General features: G+C 37.1%; 1 protein-coding gene across 2 annotated transcripts in view; it reads right to left on the minus strand.

Annotated features, from left to right (window-relative positions):
* Positions 1–1,854: 1,854 nt before the first annotated feature.
* Positions 1,855–23,102, minus strand: part of CtBP (C-terminal binding protein) — a 157,235-nt gene continuing 135,987 nt past the window's right edge. For both annotated transcript variants that reach the window (XM_081734571.1, XM_081734572.1), the window contains exons 6-9: positions 22,816–22,915; positions 17,907–18,038; positions 11,798–12,108; positions 1,855–4,264 (exon numbers count right to left, since the gene is read on the minus strand). In XM_081734571.1, the coding sequence (XP_081590697.1) occupies positions 4,199–4,264; positions 11,798–12,108; positions 17,907–18,038; positions 22,816–22,915 (609 nt within the window). In that variant the 3' untranslated portion in view covers positions 1,855–4,198. The remainder of the gene's footprint in view (positions 4,265–11,797; positions 12,109–17,906; positions 18,039–22,815; positions 22,916–23,102) is intronic.

Consider the following 23,102-nt stretch of genomic DNA (forward strand, 5'->3'; position numbering starts at 1 on the left):
GTAGAGATTTGTGTCTATGTACCCTTATTGTCTTCAAACCTGCAAGAAGTCCAAGTTCGTATCAGTGCTGACATCCAGTCCATTCCATCAGATATGTTGAAGTGTGTGTGGTGTGAATGGGAATATCGTCTTGATGTCTGCATCGCTACTCGTTGGGCCCACATTCAATGTCTATACGTATAGTAATAAAATAAAAAAATAAATAAAAAAAAAAAAGTTTTTCTTTCAAATGTGACCAATTTCATTTAAATGTGATTAACCAAATACCACTTTTAAAATAAGATAGTACTATTATGGGCATGCTGTATATTAATTACGCTTCGTTAGGAATATGTTAATCAGCGTCCCTCCGTTTAATTGTACATGATATATTGTTTCTGAAATATATGTTTGATTACAATTTTGTACATTTAAAGAATAAAAATATTGCTTGTAAGTTGTACTGTTGATAGATGTCCTTAAATAATTTTACAAGCAACATTCAACTGAAATATTAGCTATAATGTTGACAGTAAGGATTATATGTACCGTGTTATGCAAAAGTGAACTAAGCGCCAAACTTTGAAAGTTCACGTAAATACGACGATTGTTCCTGATAAGCATTAGAACGTTTTGCACAATCGAAGAGAGAGGAAAACCAACACCTTTCCAAAAAAGAAACATAATTTCACTTTTGATTACGGCTACATTAATGCTGGACATCAACCTTTATACGTAATTTTCTTAAAAGTATGAAAGTGGCGCTTAGTTCGTTTCGCAGGACACGGTACAATAACCTAAGGAACTACAGTAACTCATGATCACAAATATTCACCTGGACTAATACTGGTTTATGTCTGTTAGTTCAAAATCTTCCTTAGCGGCGTTTTCTTAAAGCATTTACAACAAACGTATCTTATTTGTTGTGGTATACTAGTATCACAACAAAAACGTTCATGAATAGATGAGCATTGTTCATAAACTCAAGATGACAACGTATAGTACAGATGCACCATTCAGGGAAGTTTTGAGCTTCAGAGAGGGTCTGTGAAAGTTCCCACGTTTATGAGTTCAACTTGTTACTGATAATAACGAGGTATTTATTTCCTTCTACCACTAGAACAAACTTTCTTCTCATGATACTTCTATTTCACACAATGAATGCTATATGATGCGTTAAGTTTGTTGATGATGCTTTCAAGAAAACGTTGCTGATGAAGATGGGAGTTCCCATTGACATTTTCGAAAATCAGGCGTAAGATCAGACCGCCTTATAAAAATCAGTGATTCGTAGGCTAATCAATAAAGGCTGATCATCAGTGTTTATGAGGTGAATACAACAGCAAGGCACAGAAAATGAAACACGTCTGTGTAGTGGGAAAAGTGGGGAATAGATCGAGCAAGTTTGGAGGCCATGATGTCAGTAATGTGACCTTGACAGCCGTTCAAGCACACACAGTTTCAGTTTCGCATAAGGCAACATGGAAGTGACACACGAAGAACAGTACAGAATTTCTGTTGACTATCTTGCAAACATCAATGTTCCGTGTGTATCCCATCCTTCATATAGCCCTGATTTAGCTCCTTGTGATTTCTTTCCTCCGGGGACGGCGTTTCACATCTTCAGAGGCAGTGGTGAAAGTTGGGGAGGCGATTTTGACGGATTTGTCCAAAAATGGCTTCCAGCAAGTCTTTGATGATTGGCAAAAACGTTGGAACACATGTATTGCATGTAACGGGAACTATTTTGAAAAAGATTACGAACATTTGGAGGATTAGTATAGGTAATTATGTTTTATTCATTTATGATCCTTCTTTATTGATCAGCCCTCGTATTTTTTTACAACTAAAATAGTAAAATGAATATAAGCCAAGTTATTTCATTACAAGGTTTTATTTCAAAGTTTTTGGAAGATCCAATGGCCCTACATCATTTCAGTGACTAAAACTGCTCTATCTACTGAATCTACACAAACTCCAAAGAAAAACACGAAGCAGGCTAAACGACTTCTCCTGATCCTGCTGTAAATGACAACGTCACTTGTCACTAGAAATCAATTCATCTATTTATGTACTTTTTTTAAATATTTTTTCTCGATTATTCATTTTTCCACTAAACTCGTTTGTTGCCGCATTAGTTAATAGCAGTTTGCGTTTATTTTTCGTATTGTTTCTTGGGTTTAATAAAACTTCTTTTTTTAATTAACAGGCACTGTTAAAGATATTACGACGAAATTATGAAATAAATCTCAACTTTAAAAAAATAATAAAAGTGCCTCTTCATATATATATATCTATATATTTATATAGGTAATTACTCTTTTTTTATATTTCTTAATACAGATGCTTTGTAAATCTGGTGGGTGATCAAGATGAAATGAGTATTAGGTAAGTAGTGACTCTAAAATAAAAAATAATAATAAAAAAAATCACACGCGATACACTTGTTATCGCCATTGTTGAAAAGACTTCACAGATATTTATTATAAACCACTGACACAGAGCTTCTATGCAACTTGTTCATTCATTACGTGATTTTCTTGTTATTACCATAAATATTGTTTTGCATATTTGTTTCCAGTCTCTTAAAAAGAAAGAAAAAAAAATCTCGAACATCAACCACCGACAATACAGAACATTCTTTTGTTTTAAAATCTTCCTTCTGAAAAAATGTCAACTGGCAGGAGTGAGAAAAACAAACACTGCTCTTCAAAAGTAGTCACATAAAACACAAAAAAAATTGAACTACAGAAAGTAAGGAAAAAATATATGCATATATATATATATACGTTGTTTTTTTTTTTTCTTGTAAAGTGTAACTCACATAGACAGGGTGCTCCAGAGGTGTTAAACGAGGATATACCCTGTTTTTTTTTCTATTCTTTTCAGTATTTCGTGATGTTTCAAATATGCCAACATCTTTTTTTTGTATCGTTCTCCCTATGTGTGTGTATTTGAAGTCTCTATATGTATCATAGTCCCGTGGTTTTCTCCGTTGGCACTTTGAAACAAACCAACTAACGTGGAATGATCAAGCCGATATGTAGTTTAGAACACTCTTATTTAAGTCATACGAAGAACCATCAAGCGAAGAACATCTCAAAACAGCACATGCCAAAATGTAGAAAATGATCCACGAATCTTACTTAGCACATTTCATCATTAAGAAAAATATAAATTTTGTTGTTAAGTTTCTATTATAACTACTATATTTTTTTTTGAACTTTTTTTTTCAATTACACTTTTTTTTTTTCTGTTTAGATCCCATCAAGTGATGAGAATACTATATGTTCTTTTTCTTCTTTTTGAGTAGGAAGTGACCTAGGAATGCACTTTGTACCAATTCTTACTTCCACTTCATGATACATTTGTCAATTTGACGGAACAAACATAAAAACATACACATGCCATATGAAAAAAAAAAAAAAAATAATAAAATAAAACCTAAAAAAGAAACTTCTTCTTGATATATCCGCAGCACAGTCTAAATCACTCCCTACTCTTTTTACTCTCTCGTTCTCTTAGAAGTAGTACAATATTATTAAATTTGGCAACCAAATTATCGAGAAAAAAAAATAATAAGAATACCAAATACAACTTCTACACATGATGCATTATGCAAAAAACCCGGAGGTCCTTAACAAGGATTCTCTCATACATACGTACATGCTATAATAATAGTCCTCTGGCATTGAAATCCACTTGGACACATGAGGGCAGAAAAAGAGTGTTAAATGTGTATGTTCCGAATATTCACTTTGAAAAACCACATACCAACCAGCACAAAAACTGTTACCTCCTACCTACACTGCAGCTTTCACAGTTAAAGAGCTAGAAACTGTAAACATTAGCAAATCTCTCATTTTTTTTCTTGCCACAAAAAAGAAAAAAACACCAATCTTTTATTTTTTAACAGCAGTTTTTTTTCCAACCTATGAACTAGTATACGTTCCAGTCAAATATTCTCTACTTAGATTCTCTCACCGTCATGTACATGATCATGTGTTCACACACACATTGGAGGGGCAGGGGGCGAAAAGGGGAGGGAGAGAATAATCAGCACACTAAATGGTCTTGGGTTTGTACTTAAGAAGCACTGCTGTCAAAACCATTCCATTTTCAACTTCTTCTTTTCTTTAGTTGTGAACTCGCTGCTGCAGAATCACCTCTGATGTCCGCAAAAGGGAAGAACATATGTGGACAGCTAACATGACAGATGTTAGTGGACTTCTGATGATTCCGGTTTCTGTGAGTGATGATTAGATGGATCTGCACTGCTGATAGGCTGAAACGAACAAAACAACCATTAACATTCACATATCTAGATACTACACGGCAAACGTCTTAGTGCGTCACGCGAATATATATTACTAGTGTGGAAGCAATTTGTTGATTTAATTGCAATTTAATTATTTCAAAATAATTACCTGAACATGAATATGCCTTGCTGTTTATTAAGACAAGGATATTAACCAGTTTGTGCATTAGCCCCGTTTGTACTGACTACCACTACGTACGGCTTGTACGTAGTCGAACCTGCATTCTCTCTTACTACTACGTACGTAGCTGGTTCCAACGGTTGAAGAGGAAATATTCTTACATCAAGGTGTCTACCAAATTCCAAAATAAAATTTCGTAACCAAAATTTCAAAATGAAATTTCGTGACCAAACCATAAAATTTCGTAACATTCTCAACAGCGAATCCGGATGCGAATTAGGCCGAATTTTCATGCATGCGATAGAAGCGTGCTTTGCTTGTGATTTGGTAGCGTCTAAAGCCAACCATGGACATTTTTGGTGGAGAATTTCGACATTTTATACAACAAAATTTTCCAGCTGTGTACTTTCTTGACTTTCATAACCGTTTTCTGAGTTCGGGACTTTCGTGACCGATAGACACCCTGTGCATGGTAATGGCCACGAAAATGTACGAATGATTCTGGTCGGGGAGGACTGAAATCTACGTGTTGCTGTGACATCATTACAGATGTGCGCTCTAGTGTTGCAGGAAGGACACTAGAACGACATGTGCTCAGGGTTGGCAAAAACCATGGTTTTTATTAAAAAAACCAAATAAACCGGTTTTTTTGGTTTAAACCAGGTTTTTATGGTTTAAATAATTTGCTCTATATATTCATATCATATATGGACAGAAATAAGTTTGTTTCGCTTTGATGTTAGTATGCGACAACCGAGTTATGCTGGAAGGGGTCACATAAGCTTAAAGCGGAATAAAAACCGCTTCTCGAGTTACATCCGAAAGAAATTGTCCTCCATTTGAACTCAGAACCAGGACTAATTGGCCACAAATGCGATACGTCTGCCGACTCACTCACGAAGGAATCCTGATAAAAAAAACGTTGTACTGATCTTTACATGCTTCTTAATATAACTGTCAAGAGTCATTTCAGAAGGACAAAAAGATAAACAGTTGCACAAGTGAAACCATTACACAGAATTACATATGAACAATTTCAAAGTAGTACGGAGTACAGAAGAACTAATTTAGTTCAAGTTAGTTAATAACGACTTTTATTGGTCCAAATTAAAGAAATACACCGACTTAATCTGCATATCAATAAGAAAAGTGGATAAAGATACGAATTATTTGAGTCCACTTTGGCTCAGACTCATTTATACATAAATAGATACCAAAGATACTTATTTCACTAAAGGCCTCTCGTGAGGTCTGTATGACCCCCCCCCCCTCCACACACACACAAAAAGTACGGCATTTTCGATGTATTTTATCAATAGTAAACATTGAAACGAAACAATATTTAGAATTTTTCTTCGATTGCAATTACATAACAATAATAACTACAAAAAATCACAAAATAAACATTTATAAACTTATAAAAAAAAGTTGCTTTTGTAGTATAATCTTTTTGAGTAATGAATGGGGAGTTTAGGTCTGGATATAATACGAATAATATACGGGAGTGAAACGTGATAACCCACAAATGTGTGTTCATCAATATTTTACAAACACTTACACTTTTACGAACATTTTTTGTTTTTTGGTTTAAACCAGTTGGTTTTTTTGAAAAAACCAGCTGGTTTAAACCTAGGTTTAAACCATGGTTTAAACCAGCCAACCCTGCATGTGCTGGAAATGAACTTGGCATTTACATGCTCGAACATTTACAAGAATACCACAGCAGTTCATGTTAACCTCACATTTTACTCAAATATTCAATATTTATTGTAATTACACACTTTACCTTGTGTTTATTTGTTTTTCAATTCCGCTTTATACGTATCTGCTGCGGAATTGAATAATGTTAAATACTGATGCAAAAGAATTTGGGGAGCTATGACTGGGATTTGAACCCAGGTCCATGCGGACAACGAGTGGAGTTGATTTTGAGTTTAACGTCCCTTTCAGAAGCGTCTAATGCTATAATCACTAGACTACAGGAAACCCAAATGTTAACTGCACTAACTTTAAAACAATAATGGTATTAGCAACCAATGTAGTTGATGATTCGTTGGCATTATTTGTTGGCTAATGCTCTCCGCTTAGCATGGTGATGCACTTCTGGACTCTGTCTACAGGGATGGAATTCAAGGGATTAATATTTGTGGTTGGTGAACAAAGGGAAAAATAAACAAAAAGGTTTGTAAAATTTAACCAATTAGAGCTTCTCATTAAGACAACTTTGATTTATCGAAGGTTCAGGCGCGACAACTGAGTATATGAAATGTACTTACTTATCAATGTGTATTCAATTTTAGTAGCTATAATTTCAACGTCTTCGTCAAAGTGTAGGTAAGAAATATTACGTGGTTACAAAGGGCCACAACTAAAGAAATGTCCTTACCTCGTGAAATCAATTGATTTGCCTTTATTAATTTCTTTTTATCAGTGTGCCACATGAAGGAACGTACTTGTAAAATTAGAAATAACCGGACGCTTTTGGTGGGACAAGGTAGTATCACTGTTTATTAAAGAAATCTTTCTACAATTACATTTCATTTCTTGACTAAATTACTCTTGTCCGTAAAGTAATCCGACAAGTATCTTCGCAAACTGATAAATAATCCTATTACAGTCAATCGGGCTTGAAGTACGCAAAACTGGTTGACATTGAATAACTTTTTACACCTCTAGAAATTTGTGAAAATGTAAAAGAATTAATGGAATGGTAAAGTGGGAGGAAACACGAGTACCTCGAGAAAATCCAGATACCATGTTGTCCACCACAAACTTGCTTAGCCGGGTATCGAACCAAGGACCCCACGCACCAAAGGTAAACTATCTACCACTGAGCCACCGTTCCCCTCTACGAACTAAATTACACCCACGAACTTTCGTTCGGACGGAATTATTGACAAATGAAATGGCACAGACACCGGAATAAGATTAATCATACAATTCAAAAAAGAACTACATTAAATTAAGATGGAAAGGACACATCGTCACTTAGCACTATTTATATATTCACAACAAACCGGGCACGCAAGATGGTATCTTGTACGAGCTAACTGTTCAGTTGCATTAGCAAGCTATAAACGAACGTTAAACCATCAGATTCGGCGAATACTAATAAGTTAAAAGTAACAAACAGCAACACTTCCATTAACATGCACAACGCGCAGAAGAAATACAGCTCACAAAACGGACAAAGGTAACTCAAGGTAAAGGGTAAGATAATTTAAAAGAAATACAGTGATATAATTTTCATAATAATAGTTACATTACTGGTCCAGATAAAGTGAACGGTATGGCTGCTAGGCAAATGTACATGCGTCGCAACGAATGGACAGACAATTAGGCAACGAAAAATATCTTTTCAGTAGGGGAAGGCGTTATACCTGTGAGCACTTTTAAGAGTTTTCGAAATTTTGGTGCTAATATTCAGCATTTTTCCCCAATTTTTGTCATATATTTGAAGTTCCATCTCTTCGCTATCAGATAGGATAATTTTTAAACGTGTTATATAATTACAATAGTTTTTATAAGATATAATAAGAACATATCAGTTTTTTCACAGATACATTATGGTCATGTACCATTACACAGGTCCTCTTGTATCTTTGAACAAAGTGATTACAACGTTTCTGCGGCAATAATATGAAAAGAAGCCACAAATATTAACAATTATAAACTGCAATAAAAGGTTTGGCCAAAAAAAGTTCCCCACAATTGAAATTTTATTAATTTTAATTTAAAATGGAAGAGAAGTTCTAACAAAAACATGTGAACAATAAACTGGAGCATATACAACATAACCTTACTTCTTTAAACCCAATACTTGAAATGGGAAAATAAAAACTAAAATTAGACAAAATCTACATCAGGATGTCTACTAAAATTCCAAAATGGAATTTCGTGACCTTTTCTTTACCAAATCATAAAATTTCCTAACATTTTCAAGAGCGAATCTGGGTGCGAATTAGGTAGAATTTTCATCCATGCGATAGACATGTAATTTGCTTGCGATTTGGTAGCGTCTAAAGCCGACCATAGACGTTGTTGGTGGTGAATTTTGACGTTTTATAGAACAAAATTTTCAATCTGTACTTACATTTGTACAGTTAAAAAAATCGTGACCCTAAAGCTAAATTTCTTGACTTTCATGACCGTTTTCTGATTTCGTGACATTCATGACTTTCGTGACCGATAGACACCCTGTACACTGCAGATATCAGTATTCTTGGTTACATTGTGAAGTCCAATGTAAAGTTACCCAGGAGAACACTGAATGCAAACTAGTAAACCTAACGTTGTTTCTTTATTGTAGAAATTCTAAAAGTTCAGTTGGTTCTATTAGTCTCTAACTTAGAGCTTAATATTTATTCAAAAGCCAATATACCTATATAGCTATCTAAAGAAGAAAAGAAAAACCTAAAAACTACCGATTCAGTTTGGATTTACTTAACATTGTAGTTGCCACTAGTAAAGTTAACCTCAAAAATCAGTTGCTTACTCTACCTTGTAGTTGATCTAAATTTCGACGGCGGAGATACTTCAAAATAACGTCAGATTCCCTAACATCAAATATTTCCTCACTACTGTTAGTATCCCCAACACGTTTCAGGAACCTAATTTGAAAATCTGTGACTTTAACATCTACAATTTCACCAACAAAATGTTCAGGGTCTCCTTTCTTCTTTAAGAACAGCACTAACACTAACACAAAATCACCAACAGCACAACTGTTCGTTTGGAATTTCTGAATTTCTTCTACAACATTCCTCTGATTTAAGGATAGGTTTAACTTTCTCAAGGCTTCGAAGTGTTCATCACGGAATCTGCTATCATGCAAACTAATGTCCGCAAGAAGATTATATCTTCTGAATGACTGCAATAATTCTTTTAAAATTCGAGGTTTGCATAACAGTCTCTGGGTCTTACAACTGCGTTCTGTTTTCTTGTCTATTTCTAATTTTCTTTTTTCGAGAGCACTCTTTTCTTCCTCTCGTTCCTGTCTTCCGAGGTGCTGCTTTTGGGTAGGTCGTATTTGCACTGATGAAATGCTGGCTGTGGCAGTTGTAATAGTAGTCGCAGGAAGATCTGGCAAAAAAACTTAACTGACATGATACTATATTTGTATATCTCTTTATAGGGGATGAAGTTTAACCTTTCATTCGTTGGGGCTCTCCGGATGACTGATCAGACAGAATTGATGCTGAATTAGGTCGAGTGCTTGTAGCTGGTTCTTCTGGAAGAGTTCGATCAGTAACGAAGGAACACAGAAAAACATCATCGGTGAAAATACTAGGGTTCAATGGGAAAATTCCAGTTGATTTAAATTTACTAGTTATATTACTAGTACTAAATGCTCTGTTATACACTCTCCCTACAATCTCTGCAATTCCATAAAAGTCAAATGCCAGAATTGTACCTTTGAATAGTATTATTTATCGTTCAAAGGTACACGATACATTAATGTTCATAGGTACAAGAGGGTCACCATTGCGAAAAAAAAAAGCTCTCCACTAGCTTAAATATTACACGGAAGTTAATACTAAAAATACTGCTGTACTTACCAATGATTCTATCCCAAGTTCGGGCAAATAAATATCACGAGTTGCGAAAACCGAAGAGCACAAAACTAAAAAGGTAACTACAGAAAATCGTTTTGAAGATGAAAAAAATAAAACGAACACTATTCGGCACAACAGTCAGTAAACAACTGCCAATCGCATTTGTAGTGCCCTTTCTCCCTTACTCTTTCAAACGAATTTTAACGACTGCACCTAGATAGCTCTGAATTCGAGAAAAGTACAGGTGTTCAAAGGTACAACGCCTTCCCCTATGTAGGAGTCACAAAACGTATAAATCCGTTCAAATCTCTAATTCGATTTTATTCACGATCACCACTGTTTTTTCCTATCGACGCTCGGAAGTAAATATACATGTTTGCATTTAGTTTTACACGTACAGTCACTCAGCATCCCAATGAACAGGCAATATCGATGATAATAATAATAATAATAAACAGAATGCTGTTCAAGATTCCTAACTCTGTAAATCAGGTTGTCTAAAAAGTGTTGTGCCTTCGGAGGTGAGAATTCAAAACACATTTATTTTGATTTCAGAATAACATAATGAAAACCATATATGCATCACTTCCTTCGAAGATCTCCCATTTTTCCAGCAACGCTATTATCCCACAGCTATACAACTTCTGTTATTTATGGTATAAAAAATAAAAATTTAAAAAAAACTGTAATATGTGGTATTCACAGGGCACTTTTGAAACTATTTTAACACCATTTAAGGGGTTCTGCAGAGACTGAAACAAACGATAGTTACACGGTGCCAAGTCTGAGCTATGTTTTGGACCCATTAAAACCTCCCGATCAAGTTTTCACGATTTCTTACTGGTGGTTAAACATTTATGCAGTCTGACGTCATCAGCGTCGTATACGACACCTTTCAGCTGACCACTTTCTGCAATTTCTTTTGAATTGTTAGGTGCATTCACGCTAAGTGTCGACAATATAGGTCGAAGTCTTATCCTTTTGACTGGCAGCAGTAGCGCATGATGCACGATGCTCTTCCAATGACCAAACGCACAGATAACTTTCCTAGGCATCAGTGTCGGCTTTGTCACAGAGTGTGGAACTTCTCACTTAGACTACAATCTTTTTCGTATATTGTTGTTACAGGTTATCTACCTTGATCACCTGAGATCAAGAACTTCAGAAATCGCTCGAGTTCGATGCGTTTCAGTAGAAATTCGCACGAACGAGTAACACTTCTTTCTGAGTCAGATTATGTGGTACCTAAACGTTGAGCTTCTCTTTGTAGCCAGATTTCTCTAAATGGTTTAATACTTTTTGCTGATGGATGTTTAAGTCACTGGCAACGTCATAAATGGTTACACGCTAGTTTTGCTCGACTTTTGCCAGAATATAATCCATTTTAGGTGTGACTGGTAACCCAATGCAAGAAACATCTTGAACATCGAGATTTCCACAACGAAAGGACTGAACCATTTTCTGGCTTTTTTTTTTTTTTTTTTTTTTATTTACATATATTGTCCATAAACAGCACATATTTATTCCCAGGCCTGCGTAGCATTTGCGACTTCATCGAAATAAAATAGTTAAATGTAAAGCAATATTGCGGAATGTTCACTCATCTTCACGATGCAATACTTTAAGTCTGATTCTAAGAATTCCAACACTTTTGCACATACTAGCTTCAACTGTTAGCTATAAAATGATGTTAGATCTAACCCGCAGCGACTCATATACCCTGAGATTTCGGATACTATTAATGCCCTCTCGTGCGCAAAACGACTCAACAGTGCTTAGACTCCCTGATATTAGGATATCAAAGAGATAATGAATACTACTTACTATGCTATGAGGGATCCCAGGTACCGCAGCGCCGGGGGCAGCGGCAGAATGCGGGGCTTCATGAGGTGTGGTGGAATGGGCCTGTTGCACGGGGAGGGAGCTCCCGTAGTATCCCCCGTTGATTCCCTCCGGATATCCTGAGCTAAGGAAGTATTCTTTGTTCACACAGTTGCGCAGAACATCTGGGATTCGGCCCACGATAGCGCGGCGGATTTCACTGGCTGCCATCTCACGCAGTTCAGTACACGAGGCGTCGGAGTAAAATGCAGCGTGGGGGGTACACAGCAAGTTCGGTGCATCTTTCAACGGACCTGAAAAATAATAAAACTTTAGTTTCTTCTTATTTAGAGAACATCCACCATATTCATTCAGCCCTTAAAGGCGTACTCTACAACGAAACTGGCACGTGGCTACGTTGCCTGCTTTTCTCTACACCTAGCGATAAAAGTTAATCAACACATAATTGAGATTAAGATTTCAATAACATTTGGAGATTTATTTTTATTCAAATTTCCAGCTGAAAGGAAAATAGCTAAAATTCAAAGCCAGCTAAAATGCAAACAATGCCAAGATTATCCTGCAAGTACATTACACAACATTTGCACTGAGAAGTATGACATTGTTTACTGCAATACACTACACGTTTTCTTGAAAAAAATGCAACATTTTTGCTAATTTTGAGACAATCTAAGCATCATACACACCTCTTTCTCTGTATTCCACCAATTTTTAAACTTTCAAACATTCAGAACTTCTTATTTTCTATTTTATCTTTTTAAATTTTAAATTATATATGGAACTTAATAGTACAGCAATGAACGAAAACAAACTGAAAACATCATCATTCCAGATTAAATTGTACGTGCACGTTTCATAAAGCCTCTTGTGATGGAAAGGAATGTTAAGATCCAAACAGCGAAACCAAACCAACAATCTGTCACTTCAAACATATAATAACGTAGTGACATGTTTCCAAACCCATCTATATGAATAAACCCAAGTTCGACTTTGTGCTACATTATCATGCTGAAACGGATGAATCGATTTTAATGGAATTTTGTACAAGACAGACTTCGACCAGGAGGCTGTTCGTATTGATTCCATTTTGGTGCTCGTTACCATGAGCTGAGATAATCAATCAAGAAGTGCCACAAAGTTCGTACAGTAATTGGAACAGTACTCTCCTCATTGTTGATTCTGTGCTGTTTTATTGGTATTATACACGTTGGTCTTACCTTATTTTTGTTTTAAAACTCTTCTAACACTAGCTTACTTTTGCACGTTTTAATTACTTTTAGACAATGCGTCCTACGTCTTCGTACATTCGCAATTTTTAGTACCGGGTGTCCGAGCTATAGGTACAAAAAGAATACACTACAAATAAGAAACGAATACGTAGATATTTTCAGACAAATGCTCATTCAAAAGGAAATATCTTCAAGTTTGGAAGACCAGTTTGGCCAACACCGTAATCGCACGACGCGCGCTACATGCCGGGAAACCTTTCATTGTTGGTACCAGAGTGAGTTTTATTGTTTTGGCATTCATGATGTAGATCACAGTGAAAAGTACAGTGTGTGATTTGGTTAGTGTAATTAAAATCTGTTACAAGTGTACAGCTAGAATCTCCCACAACTGTAAGACAAACCAGAAGTTCGCTGTCAAGCAAGCAAGCAAAACAACTGCTGATTGTGTGCAGGAGGCGTCCTCCAGTACTCTACGGAAGTCGATAAGACGGGCTAGTAGAGAATTAGGAACTCCTCGTTCAACAGTTCACGATATTGTGTATAAACGTCTACATTTGCATGCTGACAAAATGCAGATTCTTCAACACTTCAGGCCAGACGATCAACAGAAAAGAAGATTTCGGCAGACGGACTCCCTCCCTCTCCCGCCGGCGATGACCAGATTTGATTCTATTTTCTTGCAGCGGGTTCACTATAAACATAATGTTCAAAAAGGACCCATAATATTATTCGTAGCAACTATGATTCTTACTATGTATAGTGCTGGAAATTGGTATAAAGGCAGAAGGACGTGTGAAAATAGAAGGCAAGAATGCCGAGGATGAATAAAGATGATAAATTTACAAAGTGACATTGTATACTGTACAATATCAAAGGCATATCGTTTTCAAGTAGGTCAATGACATGTCGCTTTTACAGAAAAGGAGAAATTAGACGATTGTCGGGTGGGAATTGGTATAAAGGCATCCCCAGTTTCTTGTTGTTTGCCCCCCTCTACACGTTCAGCACTACTCCTGATGCATCTCTGAGAATCAGCTGACACAGTGCGATAAGACAAGCGCGGTTTTGAACGTCTGTGCGCTGTTGTGTGCGCCATGCCTCGTGGAAAAGTGTTGTCGAGTTAGGAATAAGCACGTGTTGGTGCGTACAATGAATAGATTGCCAAATCGACAAATTGCAAACCGTTAAATCGTTCATCTTGCGTAGTTGATAATTACCTTTGGTTGGGCGTACAATACGGAAAGAGTGTGAATTATGGTAGAACGAGAAAACTTTCGGAGGCTGCGAAACGATTAATTATACGCAAAGCAAAGGCCGGAAATATGCCCCCCTCCCAAATTGTTGCTGCTTGCAAGTTACCTGTCACATCTAGAAGAGTGTTTTAAATTTTGGCTCAAGATCCAACTCTCACATTCAAGAAACGGAAGTGCAAATCACCTCTTAGTGCGACACACAAGCAGGCAAGACTTAGTTTGGGAGAATACATATGTTGTGAAAATCCGAATGAAACCACGTTGTGTTTAGTGATGAGAAGTTCAATTCAGATGGTCTGGATGAATTTCAATACTACTGCATGACCTTAGGGAAGAGAAGCAAGTGCAAATGAGCAGAAATTATGGTGGAGGATGAGTTATGATTTAGGCAGCGTTTTGTGTTAAAGGTATATCCAACATTGCATGGCTCAACACCAAAATGAATTCATCGACGTACACAGAGATGTTAAGTATAGAACTACTGCGGATGTATGATTTGTTGGACGATTAGAACCCAATTTTGTAGCAAGACAACGCTGCTATCACACAGTGCAGCAGCAACTCGACAGTGATTGCAAGATAAAGGATTCAAGGTTATGGAGTGGCTCCCGAGAAGTCCGAATCTTAATCTTAACCCTATAGAAAACATTGGTGCATCCTTGCGCGCAATGTTTATCGAAATGGACGACAATTTGGGACGATTGCTGAGTTGAAAAACGCGATAAAAGAAGAGTGGTCAGCTATTCCACGGCAATAACTAATAAATCTCATTAACACAATGCCGAAGCGTATATTCCAACTCATTCAGAAGAAGGGAGGGTCAATCAAGTAACGAACATTTATTTTCCATTCTGTACTCTAAATTATACTTTCATTTCTGTCAAAGACACCGGGTGCCTTTACACTAATTTACACCCGAAAATGGTCTCATTTCTCTTTTTGTGTAAATTACGCGTGCCATAGACTTATTAACGAAAGATATGCCTTTGATTTTGTACAGTATACAATATTACTTTCTAAATATAACGTCTTTATCCATCTTCGCCACTCTGCTTTCTTCAGTTTCAAAATGGACTTATGCCTTCATATCAATTTTCACCATGTATATAGTGTTCAAAAAAGACCGATCTTCTGCTATAAAATCTGAATTGCTCATTTTACAACATTTTAAGCACCGTCTCGTTCAAAGTAGTTCCCGATACTAGCAATACACCGTTCCAAACTATCTTCAATTTCTGGAAAGCCTCCTGGAACGCACTTTCTGAAATGGCACGTACGTCTCTTGTTGCATTGTCCTGAATCTCCTCTATAGTTTGGAAACGACGTCCTTTCAAAGTTGTCTTAACTTTGGGAAACATGAAAAAGCCTGCTAGGGCTAGGTCCGGAGAATATGGTAGATGAGGCATAACGGGAGTCTGCTGTTTTGCCAAATAACTACAAATGAGGAGCGACGTCTGAACCGATGCATTGTTATAGTGCACCTCTAAGTCTAGTTTTCGCACAATAGTTAAACAATTGAAATGTGTCTAAAATGTTTGCTAAATCTGTAGCAAAATTTCACACACATGCTTGTTCTTCAAGCTCTTTCGTTGGTCACTAATCCGACGAACAGCTTGTGCACGTGCTCACTTCAGCGGCTGTAGCTCAGCGACTAACACTCATAATGAAACGAAAGAAACGGAGGTTTGTTGTCTAACTCTGCCACAAATAATCTATGGTTAAAGAAATTAACAGACTTTGGAAAGACAAAGCTTTTCTTAGAAATATAAGACAACAAGGGGAAATATTTAGGAGAAAAATACATCTTAGCTCGTTACAGCACCAACACGCTTGGATTTTATGGAGAAAATCGGCCTGGACGTGCAAAGGTTGAAAAGGTGAATTCGAATCAATGATAATCATTATTGAAACGAATCATTTCTAGAACAACCTTTACACAGAAGGTTGACCCGTCTATATGTCCGATTTTGAAGTCTCAGCTATATTTCGAGAAATCATGGGACCACCATCGGTTGCCCTCGATGTGCATATCATGTCTTGGCAATAGCCCTACACGGTAATTTCCACTGTATGTGGCTCCGTTAAGTACAAGAACGGGAATCTTGAGCAACTCCTCCTGGGAGGCTTTCTAGACACCACAGATAGTGACGGCACGACAAGATCCAAGTGCTCTTTTCCAATAGGTCAAACCGACAAAACTCCTCGAGACTGGGATCAGGTGACTAGTAAGTCCTAGAAGGGAACAGCCTGGATGCCAGTGTCTGCCGCCGTCTGTTGTAGAAATCTCTATCTAGAACGGGATGTATGTTATGAGGCCTTATTCATATGCACACGGCCTTGATTTATTGCATTTCATACAAACAGGGTAGATCATTTGTATACATTGGTATGTAGCTGATAAAATGCTGAATTGACTTTCCATTTTTTAGACACCTGTCCAATCGTTGAGTTTATAGCAGTATGCCGTGACAACCACAAATTCCATCGAGAAACTTGCATTGCATTCATGGATGAAGTCAGGACGGGTTTTAGCGTCTCGTGGAGTGTACGTTACGGCTCGCATTTCGCCACAATCTGATAGATAAATCCATGCTTTATCTAGTGTGGCAACAGACTCCCACTTTTCCCAGAGTAGATGGTGTTCATAGAGACACCTGCAGTGGATCTTTCTCTCCCACCCTGGGCCGCAGTGAGGTCATGTCCACGACTTTTAAACATTACCTAAAGCTTTAGGTTGCGGTTCACAATTGACTGTGCCACGTGCAATCGTCTTGCCATCACACATTGTGTACAATGGCTTTCCGGTAGGGCCATTCGGAAGAACTACCCAGCTATAGGAGGAGTCACCGCAGTACACGGTCGCTTTCTACTCCTCTTACTGTGTGAACGAAGTGCTTGAACGTCGTGGAGTTTATGTCGATTAATTATGTTTTTAATTATCGTTGACCGCACTGCAAATCCATTTTCCCTGCACTATTTTTGAATGTCACGGAAAACTCAAACGTGATACGACGTAGCCTTTCCCCCAAAATCGATTCACCTTGGGAGCCATGAAGCGCGCACACACACGCGCGCGCGCGCGATACGAGAGGCCTTGGTCTTTCTCTGCTGTTTGAATCACTTGAATTGGTCGATAAGGTTTATAATCGGACACATATAGACGGATCAACGTCCTGCATTTCCGTACCTAACCAATATCAATATCCTACACTTTGCATGGCGATTTGTACAATCAACTTTAATAAAGTGTAGTTATTACTCTTAGCATTCCTTTTAATTTGTGTAGTAAGTACTTCGTAAATATGATGTTAGTACATAATATGAAGACAAGTATGTTTTTCCGATTCTGTTCCAAGTTATCAAATGACTCCATGAACGGAGCTGTATTAAGTTTTGTTTCTATCTTTCATGTAAAACTATCGAATTTAATAAAGTTTTTTTTTACTCACTGTATCTTTTAAATTACCAGACAAATGTATGTAAATTGACTAAATAAAGGAAAACTATTAACAAAAAGTGAGTGAGAGACAGAAGATCGAATTCTGTTTCTAATCATACACAAATGTTTATAAACTCGTGATTTTTTTACTCGGACAAACTTATAGTTACCTTGAAATACATTGTATGGTTCATTTTCATGAACATCGAGAGCAGCGGCTCGAATCCGTCCCTGTTTCAATGCAGCTGCCAACGAATCGTCGTCCACAAGTCCTCCACGGGCTGTGTTCACCAAAAATGCACCTACAAAAATACAATTGTCTAAGTGAAATACAAGTGGAAAGAAATGAAAAACCGAAGGAATAGTTCTTATTTTACAGCTATACAGGTGAATTCTAAGACAAGAAAAATTCCAATAAGAATCTCTTATCTATACACAAAAACTTTTTTCAAAATTTTGTAGCAACATATAATAAAGACTACAAACTATTATACAATAAAAGACTCCAGGTAAATTTTAGGTACATGCATTTGAAAAAGAAGCCTCTACCTTATTACCTTTCGACAAACATTACTTATTTCTTTTTATATAAGATTTCAAAGCCAATTTACTTCAGATCAATGATACAGATTGTTATGTAGAGTTACCACGTCTTCCTTTATGAATACTCAACCCGGTTAAAGAATTTCTTTGAAACTGATCAGACTTGATGTTCAAATCGTACAATGATCAGGTTGCCAAGCATTTCCTGTGAAACTGCAATACATTCCAAGACAAGCATCTTTAGAAGACTAGCAATAGTTCTTGGTGGTGTGAATACGAGATGCCATCCTAGGCCGAAGAGAGTCTCAGAAATGTTCAACTGGACTATAATCAGAGAAACCACCTTCACCCCACAAGCACTGGATCCTCATGTTCCCGATGTTGTTCTTGGTTCCGGAAGTCCGGTTATAGTTCACCAGGTCTATATGCACCTCCCAAAACAAAAAACAAAAACTTTTGCAAAATAGCATCGCTACGTAACGTCCAGGAGGGTACTGCCCTGATTCTTCCCTAGATGAGGATTCCAACAGTATTGGCTACATTTTGCCAGGTGACCACGGAGCGCATCAAATGGACCGATGCAATGCCAAGAATTATTCTCCATTCTAAAGAAGCCTAGTGTTAAGAGTATATCTCTGTTCTTATGAACAAGCACCTTCGTAAGTCCTGTGAGATCTGATGATACATTTTACTGAGTCTATGTTCATAATTTGTCCGAGGAAGAACAATCTGAGTCGAACAGGACAGTCTTGAGGTTGACTTGAAATAAACTTAATCACGTAAGTAAGATTGTGAGGTTCATTAAGCCATGCATACTATTCTACGTGCCACGATGATTCCTAACAAAACTCGAGAATTTCTTAAAATTATGATCATGATCGTTGTTAAGACATTTCAAAACGCAATATATTTTATGCTTTGAAAGGAGAAGAAAAAACTATCTCGTTGCTCTGATCCTTTATATCTCCCAACCTTTCCTGTACTATACCTTTCTCGTAGTACTGGAGAAGAACTACGTTGTTCTGTAGCTGATCTCTTTTTATTTTTATTTACATGATATATACACCTTTCTTCTAAAACTGACGATATGCTAGCTTCACAAGTATCACCGAATAAAGAAGCCAATTTATTCCTGATCTGACACCAAATGGTAAACTACTCATTGGCACACAAAAACAGATAAACTGCGAACGTTAATGACTTGCGTCTTCACTTCAATGCGTTATTGTAAGAAGGGTCTGCAGCAATCACGTGTTAACGGATACTGATAGAGAACATCAGGCTTTTTCATATTTACATTGACCAAATATGCGTGTAAAATCACTTCATAAAGTGTTTCATAAATAGAGCCGTCCAACAAGTTGCCTTATGTTGTAATAAATAGTCTTGCAAGAATACTGTCTACATCCAAACTTCACGATATCTCATTTGAAACCTTGTAAATGATGATAACATTCCGAGTCAATTCCACAAGATATCAGTTTATTCTGAAATTCTAGCAATATATGTTTATTTTTTCTTTCTTACATATAAAATAACAGATTACGCACAACTACTGGAGAGCAATTGTCCCAGAACCAACATATGAAGGTTGGAGAGGGAGTCATGCCAAAACATCCGGAGAGTACAAACTGTTTATTGTAGAACATACAAACCTTTACATGCCTTCAATATAATTCCTTGCTATATTTATGACCCGTTACCACTATGCTAGAAGACGGCGACACCAGCAGAAGTCCGCTTTAACTAATGTTCACAATAAAGCGCTTTATTGTATGTAGATTAGCGCGACTGCGGTGGGAATCTGCTGTTTTGTAAGCACTCCCTTCAGATCGGGGAAGATATCAAAGTTACAGGGGTTCATATTTGGGGATGTTCGAGAACTTCTTACCCACTGCTGAAGAAAGTCGCCTACAAGAACAGCACTGTCACGGAGCACAATGGGTGGACGTGCTGTTCCAAGAGCCGGAGCTAGGACGCAGGATTCACTAGTCTGGAAGAACCGAATGAAAAAGTGATATTCTCTACGTCATACGCCACTATCAGCATCGCTCCCCGATTCCCGGCACGGCTTTTAGAGCCAGGGGACGATCGGTAGTACCACTTTTTGGACTACGATTGCGTCTACGTTTTTCGTTCATGGCGATGACGCTGTAACTTAAACGGCCACCTGCAACAGCGTAACGAGTCGATCTCTGGATCTCAGAAGATTATGATACCAAATGCGATGCGATTTGACGGTGGTGCAACACACTCAAAATCGTATGTATTTTTCCTACTTCTGTGGTTGTCCACACGTGAGAAGGGACTTAATCAACTCCACGTACCGCACATCGAACGACGTCCTCCACATGGTGAAAGCTTCACATTCATGTTCTTGTCGAAGCAGTGATTGCAATAGGTTATCCGTCCGATATGGCAAAGCGTCATTGCAACAGGTTTTCTGAAGACTCGAATGGTATTTCTCACATGTCACGTGATACCTTATTTATCCATGTATTCTGCTCGAATTTCGAAAGCACAGCTTTAGAGAAGTCCATTTTTACACTAATACTTCATAAGTGCGCTTTTGTCTGTATTCACACTGCATGAACGACACTGAATGCAATAGAGAGATCTCTACTTAATGTATAATTAATAAGTGTTACCTGTACTTTTCAGCCTTCGTATTTTTTTCTTTATCTTATAGAAGACAGTGGTGACAATGCGATTAGTTTCATTACGAACACAGTACTTTCCTATCGTTCTTAAAGGCTCCAACTACTTATGGTAGCAGAGATCTGATCTTGATATCTAAGATACAGCGATACAGCACAATAAAATGTTTAGAACTGTAAAAGATAGTTTCAGGTAGGAGGAAAAAAAAAAAAAAAAAACTACTACGAAGCAGCTCAAGTAAAGCTCTATTTTAGCTATGAACATCACCTTAGAAAATGACAGAAGTCTGTCTTGCAGTATTTCCTAAGATCAAGGGCTTGGATCTTCCCTATAATAAGATGCAATATACGAAAAATGCATTATTTAATTTTGGGACCATCTAAGTTCCGTTCTGTTTTCAATCATTGTAGCCGACAATTCAGTCGATTAACAAGACAGAAGAGCAAGGTAAGTAACTCATTTAAAGCCAGCTCTATAAGTAGTTTACATTAAGAATTAGTTATTCAATGTTGTGAATCTGGCATTACTGGTAAAAAAGTTATTAAAGAGAAGCAAGCACAAAGAATAAAGATTGCTATACAAAATAGATACGTTTTCGTCTTACTATTGTAATAGCCATTTATTTATTTATTTTCACTTTCTATAATTTCATACATTGCCTAACTCATTGTTTCTAAATGCTGAGATAATGGCGATAAAGTATTAAAAAAAATTTTAAAAAATAAAAAAAATAAAAATAAAAATATTGGTGAGCATACATTCACTAAGTGTGTACCAAAAATTACGTGCCAATTTTTCGTAACTCCCATAGCTTTTAATTTTCCAGTAATCTATTCCTGTCAGTTTTCACACAATCCCCGTCCACTTCTACATATTATTGCAATCTTTGAACCTCACCATCAAAAGTGTTTTGAGAAATGTTTTTATGGAATACATCTAAAAGACTGAAAATGCCACTTCTGGACCAAAAACGTCTACCTCGCAATGAATCCCTCAGTTGTGAAAAGGACAAATGACACTGGAGATGTGGTTAGGGGAGCTGGGTGGATGAAGAACACTTCGATGTTTTTATCCTGTAAAGCCGCCTTCTTATCCGAAAGACGATCTTCTTTCTCTTTATCCAGCTGTCGAGAGATCTAGCGTAAACTGAACTTCACAACTTCCAAGTAGTCTATTAATATTCTTTTTCAATGAAGCAATGAAGAATCCTGTGAGGTGCAGATATCTTCAACGGTTAGCCTTTTATCTTCCATGACTAGCATCCCAACAAGAGCAATGTTTTCTGAGGTAGTTGTAAAAACTGGCTTTCGGACTTTGACAGACCGGTTGACTCCCCCTCCTCTCCCCGCATATTCAAACGCCCACTTCCATCATGATCCCACAATCATCCTCCAACTGGCTATGAACAATTGACACTCTTTTCACAACATGTAAACAAATTCTTCATCAGGTACCTCGATGCTAATATTTGTCATTTCAGGGTAGTATCAAAGAATGCCTTCTTTCACAGGGGAATGTAAGAAAAACGAGCATACTTGGAAGCTTGAAATTTTGCACAGTTATGCCTTAAAGACCATGAAATTATATTAATATATTCTTATTAGTTTTTGAACTATGGTAAAACGCCACGTAATTTCGGTACGCACCTCATACCTTCACTATTTTGCAGTTTATTTTACTTATTATTTTTAAAAGGACCGGGTTCTGAATCAAAAACAGATGGGAAGTAACTTTATTTGGGTCCTCATAAGAGCATTACTCCATGTTTGGAAGCGTATTCCCGCGAAAACCCCAATATTCTAGAATCATTATCAAAATGAACCTCTTAACACAATGTTACAGTTTCCTGTTCTCTATAGAAGTAGATTAATTTCTCACCTGGCCTCATCTGCTTGATAGTAAACTCGTTGATTAGATGATGGTTGTGTTCATTCAAAGTACAATGCAGTGAAACACAATCAGACTGGAACAATAAATCCTAGAAAGAGAATACAAAAATAGTCTCAATGGTCTATTTATAGAAACTACAGGGGGGACATTCACAAGGGAAGTGGCTCACCTTGCGCCTCATGTGTATTAATTTAATTGAATCTTTCCTTCCTTCTGGGGAATGTCATCAGCACCATTTTTATTATTGTGTCACCAGATCCTTACTTTTACATCTT

Source organism: Thermobia domestica, chromosome 12 (assembly GCF_964235325.1).
Source record: "Thermobia domestica chromosome 12, izTheDome1.hap1.1, whole genome shotgun sequence".
In the NCBI taxonomy this organism is placed as follows: domain Eukaryota; kingdom Metazoa; phylum Arthropoda; class Insecta; order Zygentoma; family Lepismatidae; genus Thermobia; species Thermobia domestica.